The sequence below is a fragment of the Symphalangus syndactylus genome, chromosome 7 (genome assembly GCF_028878055.3).
Source record: "Symphalangus syndactylus isolate Jambi chromosome 7, NHGRI_mSymSyn1-v2.1_pri, whole genome shotgun sequence".
NCBI lineage: Eukaryota > Metazoa > Chordata > Mammalia > Primates > Hylobatidae > Symphalangus > Symphalangus syndactylus.
In genome coordinates, this window is record NC_072429.2 from 61159567 (window position 1) to 61176092 (window position 16526).

A 16526-nucleotide genomic window follows, 5' to 3' on the forward strand; every position below is an offset into this window, starting at 1 on the left:
CCCGCATCCCACGGTGCAATTTCAGTGACTTTATGCGGAGAAACTTGATCCTATCTCACTCTCCCCAAACTTCCTAACTGCCTTGGATTTGTCACCTGGCAGTGTGGGGAGCCACCGAGCGCCCCCTGTGGCCCCCACCCTCGGCTGGGGGAGCGGCGCGCGGGTGCTGGGGGACCGACCCCTCCTGCGAAGGCGTCGGCGCGGGGCTGGCGTAGGGCCTGCGTCAGCTGCAGCCCGCCGGCGATTGGGGCGCGCGCGCCTCCTTCGGTTTGGGGCTAATTATAAAGTGGCTCCAGCAGCCCTTAAGCCCCGGGACGGCGAGGCAGGCGCTCAGAGCCCCGCAGCCTGGCCCGCGACCCCGCAGCGACGCTGAGGACCGCGACGGTGAGCCCTACGTCCGCCAGCACACCCGGGCCCGCTCCTCCCCGACGCCCACCCTCCTCACACTTGCCTTCTTCTCTTCCCTCTAGAGTCGTGTCTGGAACCCGGCGTTTCCAATTGGCCTGCTCCATCCGAACAGCGTCAACGTGAGTGAATTTGGCCGAAGCTTGTCTTTGCTGCGCGGGTTTGGGGACGTCTGCCCGCCCTCTTTCCCTTCACATTTCATTGCATGGGTTCCCTAATAGCGTTCCCTGGTTCTTCTTTGTGACCCCAGTCAATGTCCTGCCTCTCCCGGTTCCCGCTCTCTCGCCCCTGGTCTGCGGCGTTCTCTCCGGAATCTTGCCCTGGGCCGCGGACGCCCAGGAAAACAGCCGGGTGCCCCAGGCAGTCTCGCGTTGGGACAGACCGCGCCATCCCGGGAGCCGCGAGGCGATCTGAGTCGCCTCCAGGTCTACCTAAAAGCTGTCGGCCGGGAGGGCGGGGCCCCAGAAAGGAGCATTCCTGCGGGCATTTGCTCGACGATCCCCTTCTGAGGCTGTCGCGGCGAGGGTCCTACCGAGGGACCCGTTCTGCGCCCAGGCAGGCTCGAAGCACGCGTCCCTCTCTCCTCGCAGTCCATGGCGCGGTTCCTGAGACTTTGCACTTGGCTGCTGTTGCTCGGCCCCGGGCTCCTGGCGACCGTGCGGGCAGAATGTAGCCAGGATTGCGCGACGTGCAGCTACCGCCTAGTGCGCCCGGCCGACATCAACTTCCTGGTGAGTGTTGCGCGCGGCGAGTGTTGCGCACCTTGTGAGACAGAGTTTCCGCAACAGTACACGGACTGCCCCCGGCCCACCGCGCGGCGCGTATGGCGGTTCGCACCGGGTCGGAGCAGCAGCGGCGCGAGCCAGTGGTGACCTGGGTGTCTCACATGTTCCTGGAACACTGACTGAAGTCCTGCCCTTGCTCTTAGCTTCGGGGATCCGCGACTATCTGGGGACCGGTAAGGGTAGCGGTGTCGCCGCACAAACCAAGTTTGTTTTAACCCTAGGAATTCGGGAACCCCGAGAAGTGCTCTGTTCAGCACCTCGGATAGCACTGGGTTCTCTCCTGGGCTGTCAGAAGGAAGATGGCTGTCACCACAACTCCTAACATATCCCAGCTAAGGGCCCCTCCACACGCAGCCATCTTCCCATCTTTCCCGCAAATAATGTAATTTTTTGTTAGTGACATTTCAGTGCCTTTCTTTAGATTTATGCTCCCCAGCTCTTTTAACCTCAGGTCCCTCATTCCCTACCCTCACCTGTGAATAAGAGAGAGCAAAGGGATGGAAAAGGGGTACGGGGAGAGGAAGGCGAAATAACCGTAGACAGGAAAGAGTTCAAACTGTCTCACTAGCCAGTGACGCTGGAATTCAACTTCTGTTTCGACTGCCCTTTTGTAATAGTAACTAAAACAACAGTTTAATTTGGCTATGAGAAAGGATCAAGAGAAGTGGCCAGTGTCCAAAGGGTGACAACAGTCCAAAGATACACTGCACTACAGGGGGTTGGGGAAAGAAAAAGCTGAGGACAAAATAACTTGCATTCTGATCATGGTTCCCCATGGGCTGTCGAATCACCTCTGGTGCTCTACTGAGTCTGAATCTCCAACCTTGAGACTCAGGTAGCTTCACTTTTACCAGCTCTCCTGACAATTCCTTTGCACTGCTTTTGAAATTTGTTGAAATTTTGTGGTTACTTAAAAAGCTCATGAGAATAGTGTATTCGCCCAGGCTGCTTTGGGTTCCACGTGGAATTGAGGAAATTTTACCTTATGTAGATGTTTGAAATGGGGAGAAAACCAAGGAACAGGTTCCAAATATCTGTGGTATATATTTCAGGTTAAATGTTTGTTTGACCTGTGCTAACTTGGCATTAAAGAGAAGACACATAGGAAGGTTGTATATTTAAACTATGAGAAAAATTCTTCATCTTCAATAGGGGAAACAATCCCCTTCACCCATCTTTCTTCTTTCTCCTGTAGTCATGAGCTGATAATCTATGCCTAAAAATTGAGCCAGTGCTACAAATATAAGGATAGATCTTGTGGGTAAAGAATTTTAGACACAGAAGGAGGAAGAGAAACCCAAAACATGCCATATAGAAGACTCCACTTTCTGTCCTCGTAATTCCCTGTGCCCAGTCACACATATTTTGAGCTTTGCCTGCTCAACATGTCGGGGGCTCAGCCCCCTCCCCTAGCTTTCTCTGCCATCTGAATAAAGGTTATATGGATTCTAGTCTAATTTTTCTAATCACACAGTCTGACCCCAAAGTAGTTTACTTAAATTATGTGAGTTAGCAAATTAATATGACTGACATTTAATCATGCCTATTCAAATGGGTTTTTTTCATACTTAATCTGTTTGATTCAGCAAGCTCTCAAAATGCTACTAATCTTCCTTTTGCATTGTTGAGGAACTTGAGCAGAGCTCACTGGGTAGCAGCTAGCCCTTCCCTGGGTATCATCTCAAATCTTGACTTCTCTCCTTCTCTCACCCTCTTCTCATCATGTAACAGGATTGTGGGGTAGGAGAAGAGGAAGGCTGCTCTTTCCAGAATTTTCCTTACTGCTTTTTATGCTCTTGTTTTTATCACTTATTACTATTACCATTACTTTAATCCAGGTGATGGAATGGCACATGTAGTGTTAGCAACTTGAAAAAAATAGATAATAAGCAACCATCAATAAAAATAGTCTCATAGAAAGGCATTTTGTGTAATAACTGATTTGCATTGGACCCTACATTTAGGGTTGTTATTGTCTCAATGACAAAACATTTACTTAGTGACTGTCTCGCTAGAATTACAGCATTCTGGGATTTTGGCTCGGATGCAAAAGACATGTGAGAAATGAGGTTGCCTAGCCAAAATTACGTAGTGAAATCATACATAATGAGCTTTGAGCTTCTACCATGGGAAAGACACTTATGATTGGTACTGTGGTGGATGCAGAGATGAGCAGGCATGCTATGGCTGATGTCCAAATAGAATTTCCCATCTAATGTGATCCTGACCATACCACACAAAGTGTGATAAATACCACAAAACATGCATACATGGCTATAGGAGCCATCAGTTAACATCGCTGCCTTAGTACGAGTGCATTATTCTGATATTTGTTACTATTTCGTTTTGAAGGAATCTCACATCACGTACATTTAAAAGTCTTTTGCTGTTAGTATGCAAAACATTCAACGTTAATTTTTAACAACAAGATCACTTAGATACAACTTTAGAATGGAAATATTATTGCCCCTTAAATATCTTAAGCTTCTAATGGTGTTTTTATTTGTTCATCATCTGTCAGGAATAAAATAAGACATTTTAATTATTAATGGATCATCTTTAGATTCTTATGTAGTTATATATTTAATCTTCTCAAACACAAAGCTTAAATACTCATTAAGAGCTTACTAAATACGTGCCTTCAAGATTTTGTTGCACTAATAAAATGCTTTCTTTCATTGTGAAAATAATATATGTGTATTTAACATCACTTAATATACCAGTACATTTTTTAATACCAAGAAAGAGCCTGGCCTTTCTGTCTAAATTAAAGGTCTGTAACCTGGCCTCTCTATAAGTAGACTTCAGAGGGCTATAAAAAAACTCCTGAAATGCCAAGAAATGCGCATGTTTTGTAAATGTTCACATATTAGTACTCTCTTTATCATACCCAAGTGATGTGTTAAATAGAAAAAAAAACTTAAAATCATTCAAAGGTATAGACTTAACAATGATTTTGAATTTAATATTTATATAAGAAAAAGGAAAGAATGTATGCTGATGATTCATATTTTATCAAATACCATGATTTCCATTGAAAAATACTTTTTCTATACAACAGTGACTAAATGTGAAGAAAATAAACATGAATAATTTGTGCACTTGCATTTGTATAATTTTATATCTGATCTCATCATTATAGACATTTTGTTCAAGATAATAAAGTCTGTTGTATCCAGCAAAGAAAAAAGGAAAAAAACAAAAGAGCTGTACTTTCAACAAATTAATAAGAATGCAAATAATTCATAAGATTTAAATTGAGTTTTTAGGATGTGTTTATAAACTTTTTTTAAACTGTTGTTTTTCTTTGAAGATTGAAAGTATTTGCAGGAATATTGGATACCATTTTAAGTAAAATATTAACACAAGAAAGCAAATGACCCTTATGTTATTAATACTGATTTTATCTGTAAGACAAGAAGATAAAAGGAATTTTGAGGAAATATCCCTGATTAGGTAAATAAAAATTTCTCCTTTTTGGTTAGAAAAATCTCAAACAAAATTATATCAGAAGTGGAAAACTATCCAGTGAAATTAGATTGTGAAAGCAGTCAATTTAAGTTAAAACTGTGTGGAAATTTTTTTAAAAAACATTCTTTAAAATTTCTATGGGTTTAAAATCCAAAGGCAGATTCCTAACTGGATTCAGTGAACCCCTCCACTTTCCCCTTTCCAAATTTTACTTGTTTCATTTGCATGCTCAGCCTTATGAAAAGTCGTGATAAGAAATTGGAGATGACCTTATAATAATAAGGAAGTTATTATGTCAAAGCAAGCATATTTTTGGTCCACAAAAGTTCATTTACTTAATGAAATCACATAAGCTTCTTTTTGTCATTACATCAAATTGTTTTCCCAGGCTTGCATAATGGAATGTGAAGGAAAACTGCCTTCTCTGAAAATTTGGGAAACCTGCAAGGAGCTCCTACAGCTGTCCAAACCAGAGCTTCCTCAAGATGGCACCAGCACCCTCAGAGAAAGCAGCAAACCTGAAGAGAGCCATTTGCTAGCCAAAAGGTATGGGGGCTTCATGAAAAGGTATGGAGGCTTCATGAAGAAAATGGATGAGCTTTATCCCATGGAGCCAGAAGAAGAGGCCAATGGAAGTGAGATCCTCGCCAAGCGGTATGGGGGCTTCATGAAGAAGGATGCAGAGGAGGACGACTCGCTGGCCAATTCCTCAGATCTGCTAAAAGAGCTTCTGGAAACAGGGGACAACCGAGAGCGTAGCCACCACCAGGATGGCAGTGATAATGAGGAAGAAGTGAGCAAGAGATATGGGGGCTTCATGAGAGGCTTAAAGAGAAACCCCCAACTGGAAGATGAAGCCAAAGAGCTGCAGAAGCGATATGGGGGCTTCATGAGAAGAGTGGGTCGCCCGGAGTGGTGGATGGACTACCAGAAACGGTATGGAGGCTTCCTGAAGCGCTTTGCCGAGGCTCTGCCCTCCGACGAAGAAGGCGAAAGTTACTCCAAAGAAGTTCCCGAAATGGAAAAAAGATACGGAGGATTTATGAGATTTTAATACCCTTTTCCACCAGTGGCCCCAGGCCCCAGCAAGCCTCCCTCCATCCTCCAGTGAGAAACTGTTGATGGTGTTTTATTGTCATGTGTTGCTTGCTTTGTATAGTTGACTTCATTGTCTGGATAACTATACAACCTGAAAACTGTCATTTCAGGTTCTGTGCTCTTTTTGGAGTCTTTAAGCTCAGTATTGGTCTATTGCAGCTATCTCGTTTTCATGCTAAAATAGTTTTTGTTATCTTGTCTCTTATTTTTGACAAACATCAATAAATGCTTACTTGTATATAGAGATAATAAACCTATTACCCCAAGCGCATAATATCCTTGTAAGTCTCTTTTTCTCCAAGGCTCTCATTTACCTTTGGGTTTCCACATCAATCCTAGACTCAGGGACAGTAGAACCATCTGCTTTTGACATAATAATCATTGTCTTTCTTCTCTTTCAGCCAAGGCTGCAAAAACATTTTTTATTTAATTCCTCACAGTATGAAATCTTAGATGAGTAAACATGTGGGAGCAAAATAAAATGTATTTTCACTCTCATTTCTGGAAATCAGATACATGAAGAAAAACCAAAGCCTAATACAAGAGTCAGCTATGCCCTCATTAAACACACACACACACACACACACACACACACATACTTGCATTTACATCAGATATGTATATCTCTTTTCTTCAGTAAAGTATTTTAGAAGTTAGTAAGAAATTAAAGATAATTTAGTCCAATTTTACAAATGAAGAAAGGGAAGCCAAGAAAGGTTGTGTAGTTGGCCCAAAGTTGCCCAGCAGTTGAAGGATAAAAATAGGATTAAAACCCCAAACTTTTTGTGTCCAATCAATATCCTTTTCACTGCAGTTCCTTATCTCCTATCCAGGTCACTAGTAAGAATTCTAAGAACGTGGAACTACATCTTAGTCACATTGTACACCTCTACACTATGACTGTAGCAGATTCTCCAATATCGGATGAATGGATATATGAATGATGAATAAATGAATTTGGTGACCAGATAATGAGGAAAGATATTGTGACTGTTTTGTAAGGTAAATCCCCAAAACACAAGGTGCTTATGACTACTTCATATTAATGAGACAATGCTCAGATATAAGAAATGTAACTTTTCATTTTTCTTTTTTTTATTATTATTATGCTTTAAGTTTTAGGGTACATGTGCACAATGTGCAGGTTTGTTACATATGTATACATGTGCCATTAACTCGTCATTCTGGTTTCTCTTCAGATCGTACAAATCTTTCCCCTTTAACTTTTCATTTTTCTAACTGGAACAACATACAGCTTAACCCCTACTCGCTAAATCATTTTTCCAGGAGCCTCACCATCCCTGTCTCTTGTGTTTCTCAAAACGTTGGAATTTAGCAACTCAGGAAAGTGGGGGATGAGTCTCTGGTCTGCAGTCTACCAAGGCTGCTGCTGAGACGCGCACTGTGCAAGCCTGTGTGCCCCATCTGATAAGGCAGCTGCGCTGTGCTCGGCAGTTTGTTCTCTATGTACAGCCCCGCCAGGGTTCGCAGGACATCCACATGATCATGCTGTTAGGAGACCCATCTCCTGGATTTAGTGCAAGGAATCACAGGGCCCCACACTCACAGAGCCCCAACTCCATCAATCTTCCTAATCTTTGGTAAACTAATTTTTTCTTCCAGGCAAAGCCCGGGAGGAAAAAAGATAATACAATTATTATTGAGAAGATAATACCATTATTATCTCACAATTGTCCAGTATGTATACTTACATATCTCATACAATGTGTTTGAGAAAATAACAAAGTTCACCATCAAACAAATACATTTTTTTAAGCAAGCGCAGTTTCACGCGCTTGCGTGTGAAGAGACCACCAAACAGGCTTTGTGTGAGCAATAATGCTTCTAATCACCTGGGTGCAGGCGGGCTGAGTCCGAAAAGAGAGTCAGCGAAGGGAGATAAGGGTGGGGCCGTTTTATAAGATTTGGGTAGGTAAAGGAAAATTACAGTCAAAGGGGGGTTGTTCTCTGGCGGGCAGGTATGGGGGTCACAGGGTGCTCAGTAGGGGAGCTTTTGAGCCAGGATGAGCCAGGAGAAGGAATTTCACAAGATAATGTCATCATTTAAGGCAGGAACAGACCATTTTCACTTCTTTTGTGGTAGAATGTCATCAGTTAAAGCAGGAACTGGCCATCTGGATGTGTACGTGCAGGTCACAGGGGATATGATGGCTTAGCTTGGGCTCAAAGGCCTGACACACAGTTATTTCTTTTTTTTTTTTCTAGAGATGGGGGCTCACTTGGTTGCCCAGGCTGGAGTGCAGTGGCTAGCTCACTTCAGCCTCGGCTTCCTGGCCTCAAGCGATCCTCCCACCTCAGCCTCCCAAAATGCTGGGATTACAGGCGTGAGACACCGTGCCTGGCCAAGGCACAGTTTTTTTATCTAGGAGGCTTTCTTCTCTTTTGGGGAAGCAGTGTAGACTGGGCTAAGGCACTCGTGGTAGTTAACAGACAGTTGTCTGCGGCTCCATTTCACCCCCCACCCCCCAACACTCCCCCCCCGCCGTGCCCGTCGCCTCCGCCAAGGGCCACACGATGCTTGGGGTGGGACAGCGTCACACACTTGCAGTTCCTCAACTCTCTCATGTCTGGTGTAGAATTGGGAACCTAGAGGATGCTTCCAAATTGCCTAGGGAAGGAAGGAACAGAGGAGAGGGGTCGGGACACGAGGAAAGGGGGAAGGGGCGATCGGGGATGACTCCTCTCCAGGCCGCAGAGCGATGCCAACCAAGGCTGTGCGCCCGCCCGGGGCATTACAGGACGCAGGACCCCCTCCTCCAGAAGTCCTCAGCAGTAAGTAAGGGGGGTCGTCCACAAAACGTGACTCGAGGGGGTTGTGTAGGCCTCACTCACTCTCCAAATTTCTCCTGAGCTGTCTGGCCTTCAATTTGAAATTCGAGCATTAGAAGTTTGCTTTCCAACTCTTAAGGGCTTTGATGTTTGATGTTTTTAAGAATTCCCTATTTGAATTCTGAGGGGCCCAGACCCCCTAGGTTGCTATTCTAAGGGCCGCTAGCCGGACTCTGCTGTGGCACTCAGTGCGTACGCAGCGCATATGTCTGAGTTCTGAAAACACGAGACAGGCTAAGGTGGGGACTAACCTAGGACTAGGACTTAGGGTGAAATGAACCCAAAGCCACAGCTGATTTGAGAGGGTCTCAGAGAAAACCAAGTGGAACAAGAAGAAGGAAAATCCACAACCTGCAGAGGGCGCTGCTGCTCCATTCCGCGCTCTCCCGGAGCTGGGGCTGGTTCCTACCCACTCGGACCTTCCACTGCCACCTCCAAGCCTGCGTCCCGCTCTGGGCTCCCTCTGAGAGTTCATTTGTGAGGCCAGGCTGCCTGCATCGAAATCAAGGGTAGCTGTGTAAACTGCAGCTCTCCCTGCCTTGGTTTCTCCTCTGTGCCTCATTCAGTTGTTATGATAAGTAAAATGTGTTAGGGTGTGGAGTCCTCAAGCCAGGGCCAGCGCACAGCACCACTTACAGGATTAGCAGCCACGATTGCTCTTCCACGTGGATCTTGGGCTCCCCCACCCCAGCACACACACCCAATTCACCCTGGGTCTTTCAGAGATTAGATGCCATCCATGAGCCTCCGTCCTGGTCACCAGGCAGAGGACTCCTTTCCTGACAGTTATATCCCACGAGGCAGAAACTGCTTGCAAAGCACCTCATACTCATCTTCACTTTTTCGGTTTTCTATTACAAACCTGGAAAACCTGTGTAATCAAATAATTATCAACATGTCATTCTGCATTTGTCCAAACCACAGAAGGTCCAACACCAAGAGTGAACCCTAATGTAAACTATGGCCTCTGGGTGATAATGACGTGTCAGTGCAGGTTCGTCAACCCTAACAACTGGAAGTCCCTGGCGGGGCCTGTTGATCATGTGGGAGGCTGTGCATGTGCCCGGACAGGGAGCATACAGGAAATCTCTCTACCTGGCACTCAATTCTGCTGTGAAGTTAAAACTGGTCTTAAAAAGAGACGGGGAGGAGAGAGAGAGAGAGAGAAGAGAGAGATTATCCAAAACTAAAATGCATGAAGACTCTGAGCCTTGAACTACAACGATTTCTTAGGAGAAGATAGGGGAGGGGTGTAAAGCTTTGACCATTTTTATTTATGTGTTTGTTTTTCTTCTTTTCCTGAAACGTACAGAAGCACCACCACATAGATCAATTCATTCATTCAACAAATGAATATTTTATGGAAGAGGCTCCAGATGGAGGGAAGAGCCAGTGCAATGCCTCAAAATGGAGACATGGTGTATTAGTGGAGAAGCAGCAGGACTTGTGAAGCCTGGGAAGAGGGCTTGGGGTTTTATTCTCAATAAGATAGAAAATGATTCAAGGCTGAGAGCAGGAGAGTGGCAGGATATACTGACATATTTAAACCTCACTGTCTCCCACAAAGAACAAGTTTTATCTCTCCTCATGCTCCTGAGAGAAGAATGTACTACTTATCTACCATCATTCTGCATCCATCGAAACATCTGGGTTTACGTGAAAAAAATTATATAAAACTTTCAGTGTTTTCTAATAAAAATGCAATGAATACATTTTCTTTATCAATTCCTATGCCAAAAATCAGAACTCACAGGGCTTGCCAATAGCTTTGAGAATGAAAAATACAAACAAAACAAAACATGCCATTATATTATTGGCCAGGCATGTGTGTCTCTGCAAGGGTGCAAAATTCACATCTGCAGAGGAGCTTGGCAACAGCCTTCACACACCCATCCATGTCTCATGCTTATCCTTCTTCTCTTACCTTTTTTTTTTATCAGATATAACATAAACACAAAGAGTTCTACACATCATGAGGGCACTTCTCAATGGATTGCTATGAAGGAAACATTCCCATGAACCACCCTCCAGGGCAAGAAAGAGAATATCACCAGCATCTCAAAAACCCCACTCATGGCGCCTCCAGATAACCATTCTTCCCTTCTGCCCAAGGTGACCACCCTCAGGACTTTGACAACCACGGATTAGTTCACCTGCTTTTAAATTTTATAGACATGGAAACACACTTTTCCTCCCATCTATTTGGCTCCATATTTGATTTGTGAGATTCATCCATGGTGTTGCGTATCAACGTGGTTCATTATTTTTATTGCCACGAGTATTCAGTTGTATGAAAATACGACAGTTCCATTTCATTATTTGTGGATGCCTAGATGGTTTCCAGGTTTTGGCTATTGCAAATAATGCTACTAAAATTGTGTACACTTTATTCTGCCACTTTTTTTCACTTTGTATATCTTGGCAATATTTCTACACCAACACGTGAGTCTACCTGATGCAGTTTAACTACTGCATGGAATTGTGTCATATATATGCTTTGGGTTTTTTCTTAAAAACTCCACTAGCAATTAGTTTTTTCACATTACAAACAGTGTGGACATGACACATTTCTCCTGGGTACTTAACTGAGAGCAGACTTGCCCGATCATATCGTATACATGTATTCAACTGTCATTTATAGTGCCTGATAGCTTTAAAGAGTTTGTACTAGGCTGGGCGCAGTGGCTCTCGCCTATAATCCCAGCACTTTGGGAGGCCAAGGCAGGTGGATCACCTGAGGTTGGGAGTTCGAGACCAGCCTGGCCAACATGGTGAAACTCCGTCTCTACTAAAAATACAAAATATTAGCTGGGCGTAGTGCTGTGCACCTATAATCCCAGCTACTCAGGAGTTGGAGGCAGGAGAATCACTTGAACCCAGGAGGTGAAGGTTGCAATGAGCTGAGATTGCACCATTGCACTCCAGCCTGGGCAACAAGAGTGAAACTCGGTCTCAGAAAAAAAAAAAAAAAAAAAGAGTTTGTACTATTTGGGAATTGGACTTCTACTTGCAGTGTAGCCCACCAATACTTCATATTGTTAGTCTTTTTAAAGCAAGCCATTCTGTTTTAATTTACATTTCCCTAATTACTAATGAGATCAAGCATCATTTCATATGTTAATTGATCATTTGGATATCTTTATTCTTTTGCTTTTCAAATGTGTTTTTCAGGGTACATATCTGAATGATTTTCTGTTCTGCGGTGAATTGCCTTAGACCCATCAAATGCATGAGTTCTTTAAGCTATAAATTACCTTCAAGAATCATTTTTTATCACCTTGTTACAATCCACACAAGCCTATCCATTACTCTGACTATAGACTGACTCCATGACAATGCTAATTTATCGTTTACTGCCTAGTAAATTACTGGATACGCTTTCTGTTTTTCCTTCCAGCTTTTGTGTGTAGAAGTCCTGAGTGGAGTGTTGGGGTTGGAATAGCCCTCTCCAATAGTCAGCCTTACCATTCTGCCGGTCTCCTTGCAGGCTCCTTGGGATTAGGACAACTGGGCAGGTCCTCCCAGGACCTTCCCCAGCAAGGTGAGGAGCACACCCCACTTCTGAGGGATTCACGGGTTTTGATGACTGAGTCATTTCAACGAGCCACTCCATCCCAGGCCCTCAGTGAGGCGCCCCCTTCCCTCAGCCACTAGGCTCTAGTATCTCACCTCGCCCCTGGGGTTTCTTGTTGCTCTCTTCCCTGGAGAACTCTGGAGGACCTCAGGCACACTCTTTGCTGGCCACCACCTTGCTTACTCTCATTTTGATATTGATCTAGAAAGAAATTGGAAGAGAGAGGGAGTTGTAGACATGAAATGAAAGAGCCAAATTTCTAAAATTCCTCTTTCAATTTACCAATCAAGTAGAATACTAGATCTTCAAGGTATCCAGAAAGGACTGAGTAGAGGATGGGCCATGAGGAAGGCACACAATTTGAAATCATCAGTGACGTGATAGGAGAGGCCACTCTTGTTAAAGAATTGTCTGGCAGGATGGAGACTTAGGTGAATTTGGAACTGGCAATAGAGAATTTGCCCAGAAAGTCATTATTTCCTTTTCATTACCCAAATTACTAACTGAATAAATACTTATGGAGCATATACTATAGGCCAGGGGTTCCCAATCCCCGGGCCACAGACCAGTACCGGTCCATGGCCTGGTAGGAACCCAGCAGCACAGCAGGAGGTGAACGACAGGCTAGTGAGCATTATAGCCTGAGCTCCGCCTCCTGTCAGGTCAGCAGCAGCATCTGATTCTCACAGGAGCGCGAACCAACCCTGCTGTGAACTGTGCATGTGAGAGATCTAGGTTGCATGCTCCTTATGAGAATGTAACTAATGCCTGATGATCTGAGGTGGAACACTATCATCCGGAAACCATTCCACCCTGGTCCATGGAAAAATTGTCTTCCACAAAACTGGCCCTTGATGCCAAAAAGGTTGGGGACCACTGCTATAGGCCATGCACTACCCTCAGCTCAGAAGCTACTGAAAATGAAAGTCCACCTGATTATCTGCTTTGTCAAAATTTACATTCTATGGGTAGAGTGAGGCAATAAACAACAAGTAACAGTGATTTTAGGTAGTTCCAAATGCCATAATTGTTCTTCATAAGAATTCTTAAAGGCAGATTTATATAGTGTTATTGGTGAAATTCGTCTTTCACCTTCTGTAACTCCCACAGAAGTAACCACTGTTAACAGTTTCGTGCTTAACCTAAATATATTGTCTTTATTAATGAATACACACACACACAGGCATTCATGAACACACACACACACAGAGTTTTATTTTTGTTTTTAACACAAATGAAATAATTCTGTACACTTTATTCTGCCACCTTTTTTAATAACTGTAAAAAGCTAATGTTTATTAAATAGTGTGGGTTTACATTACAATCAAGAACATTCCTACAGGTAGCATCCTTAGTAGCTGGGCATAACATTGAACAAAATAACATTGAAAAGTCAGTATAGTGTCTTCCCAGAGCTTTTCTTTCAAGCTGAATAATACAATTATTGCTAGTATTCCTTATAGGTTTTGTTTTTTAAACCGCTGTTAGTCTGATGGCTTCCCTTTGTGGGTAACCCGACCTTTCTCTCTGGCCGCCCTTAACATTTTTTCCTTCATTTCAACTTTGGTAAATCTGACAATTATGTGTCTTGGAGTTGCTCTTCTCAAGGAGTATCTTTGTGGCATTCTCTGTATTTCCTGAATCTGAATGTTGGCCTGCCTTGCTAGATTGGGGAAGTTCTCCTGGATAATATCTTGCAGAGTGTTTTCCAACTTGGTTCCATTCTCCCCGTCATTTTCAGGTACACCAATCAGACGTAGGTTTGGTCTTTTCACATAGTCCCAAATTTCTTGGAGGCTTTGTTCATTTCTTTTTATTCTTTTTTCTCTAAACTTCCCCTCTTGCTTCATTTCATTCATTTCATCTTCCATCACTGATACCCTTTCTTCCAGTTGATCTCATCAGCTCCCGAGGCTTCTGCAATCTTCGCGTAGTTCTCGAAACTTGGCTTTCAGCTCCATCAGCTCCTTTAAGCCCTTCTCTCCATTGGTTATTCTAGTTATCCATTCATCTAATTTTTTTTCAAAGTTTTTAACTTCTTTGCTATTGTTTTGAATTTCCTCCCGTAGCTCGGAGTAGTTTGCTCATCTGAAGCCTTCTTCTCTCAACTCGTCAAAGTCATTCTCCATCCAGCTTTGTTCCATTGCTGGTGAGGAACTGCGTTCCTTTGGAGGAGGAGAGGTGCTCTGCTTTTTAGAGTTTCCAGTTTTTCTGCTCTGTTTTTTCCCCATCTTTGTGGTTTTGTCTACTTTTGGTCTTTGATGATGGTGATGTACAGATGGGTTTTTGGTGTGGTTGTCCTTTCTGTTTGTTAGTTTTCCTTCTACCAGACAGGACCCTCAGTTGCAGGTCTGTTGGAGTTTGCTAGAGGTCCACTGCAGACCCTGCTTGGCTGAGTGTCAGCAGTGGTGGCTGCAGAACAGTGGATTTTCGTGAGACCACAAATTCAGCTGTCTGATAGTTCCTCTGGAAGTTTTGTCTCTGAGGAGAACCTGGCCAAGTGAGGTGTCAGTCTGTCCCTACTGGGGGGTGCCTCCCAGTTAGGCTGCTCGGGGGTCAGGGACCCACTTTAGGAGGCAGTCTGTCTGTTCTCAGATCTCCAGCTGTGTGCTGGGAGAACCACTACTCTCTTCAAAGCTGTCAGACAGGGACATTTAAGTCTGCAGAGGTTCTTGCTGAATTTTTGTTTTTCTGTGCCCTGTCCCCAGAGGTGGAGCCTACAGAGGCAGGCAGGCCTCCTTGTGCTGTGGTGGGCTCCACCCAGTTCAAGCTTCCTGGCTGCTTTGTTTACCTAAGCAAGCCTGGGCAATGGCGGGTGCCCCTCCCCCAGCCTCACTGCTGCCTTGCAGTTTGATCTCAGACTGCTGTGCTAGCAATCAGCGAGATTCCATGGGCATAGGACCCTCCAAGCCAGGTGCGGGACACAATCTCCTGGTGTGCCGTTTTCCAAGCCCGTTGGAAAAGCGCAGTATTAGGGTGGGACTGACCCAATTTTCCAGGTGCTGTCTGTTACCCCTTTCTTTGACTAGGAAAGGGAACTCCCTGACCCTTGCGCTTCCCGAGTGAGGCAATGCCTCGCCCTGCTTCGGCTTGGGCACAGTGCGCTGCACCAACTGTCCTGCACCCACTGTTTGGCACTCCCTAGTGAGATGAACCCAGTACCTCAAACGGAAATGCAGAAATCACCCGTCTTCTGTGCCGCTCATGCTGGGAGCTGTATACCGGAGCTGTTCCTATTAGGCCATCTTGGCTCCACCCCCGAGAACCCCTTACGTCCTTTTAAACCAGCATTTAAGAGTATAAAAAAAGGAAGACGTTTGAATAATACAAACATTAAGAACTTTTATAACTCTTTCTAGAAGATATGCTAAAGGATATACTTCAGCAGAAAGAATAGCAAATGGAGACGAAAAGAAGAGGGAAAAGCAATAAGATAAATCCAGAAACAGGTAAACAAGAAATTAAGTATAATCAACACAGAGACTCTTTTAGACTTAGCTCTTTTCTGTTCCAGAAACATTAATATTAATTTAGTACTGACAGTTTCAAAAAGCAAATTTTATGTATTTTTAAAGCAAAATAAAATTTCCAGACAAAAATAATGAGGAAGAGAAGAGGCAGAAAATTCAGTGGGTAAAAATAGTGGTAGAGTCAAAACTGTTTTCAGGCCAGGTGCGGTAGCTCATGCCTGTAATGCCAGCATTTTGGGAGGCTGAGGCAGGTGGATCACCTGAGGTCAGGAGTTTGAGACCAGCCTGGCCAACATGATGAAACCCCATCTCTAGTAAAAATACAAAAAATTAGCCAGGTGTGGTGGCAGGCGCCTGTAATCCCAGCTACTCGGAAGGCTGAGGCAGGAGAATTGCTTGAACCCAGGAGTTGGAGGTTGCAGTGAGCAGAGAAGAATGGTATAGCTGGTTTCCAGAGCACTCCTTAGATGCTATCTTTCCTCTCTTTTGCAATAGATAAGACTACAGGTTCTGGAACTGGACTGCCTAGGTTACAATGTTGGCATCCCAACAACTAACTATGTAATCTTAGGCAAGTTACCTAAACTTTAGGGTGCTAAATGGGATGATACTATTACCTAAACAATGTTTGTTGTGAGAGAAAATTGGCTACATTGAAACTATGCTTCCAAAAGTAGAAATCTTGGGGAGAGGGTAAAAATTCTCAAAAGAATAGGAAAGAAGGTGGAAAAGTCAATGTTTCCAAACTTTGGTATTCTCAAGTGCACCTTGCCAAGAAGGTCCCTATTCTCCCATCCCAACAGGATAGAAACAGGTTCTAGCCTTGGAAGGCAGTGAGGGCTGTCAATCAAATAGAGCACTTGGGTTGTGAGA

General features: G+C 44.1%; 1 protein-coding gene across 1 annotated transcript; it reads left to right on the plus strand.

The window, feature by feature from the left end:
- The first annotated feature begins 230 nt into the window (after window positions 1-230).
- Window positions 231-6033, plus strand: PENK (proenkephalin). The gene is made up of 4 exons (XM_055284816.2): window positions 231-384; window positions 471-527; window positions 996-1136; window positions 5050-6033. The coding sequence occupies exons 3-4, from the start codon at window positions 999-1001 to the stop codon at window positions 5713-5715; spliced, it is 804 nt and encodes a 267-aa protein (XP_055140791.1). The 5' UTR covers window positions 231-384; window positions 471-527; window positions 996-998; the 3' UTR covers window positions 5716-6033.
- Window positions 6034-16526: the final 10493 nt, after the last annotated feature.

Excerpts from the sequence above, each read along its gene's own strand:
- PENK (XM_055284816.2), top strand. The coding sequence starts at position 999 with ATGGCGCGGTTCCTGAGACTTTGCACTTGGCTGCTGTTGCTCGGCCCC. Across the intron at positions 1,137-5,049 it reads CGGCCGACATCAACTTCCTG|GCTTGCATAATGGAATGTGA; the intron begins GTGAGTGTTGCG and ends TTGTTTTCCCAG.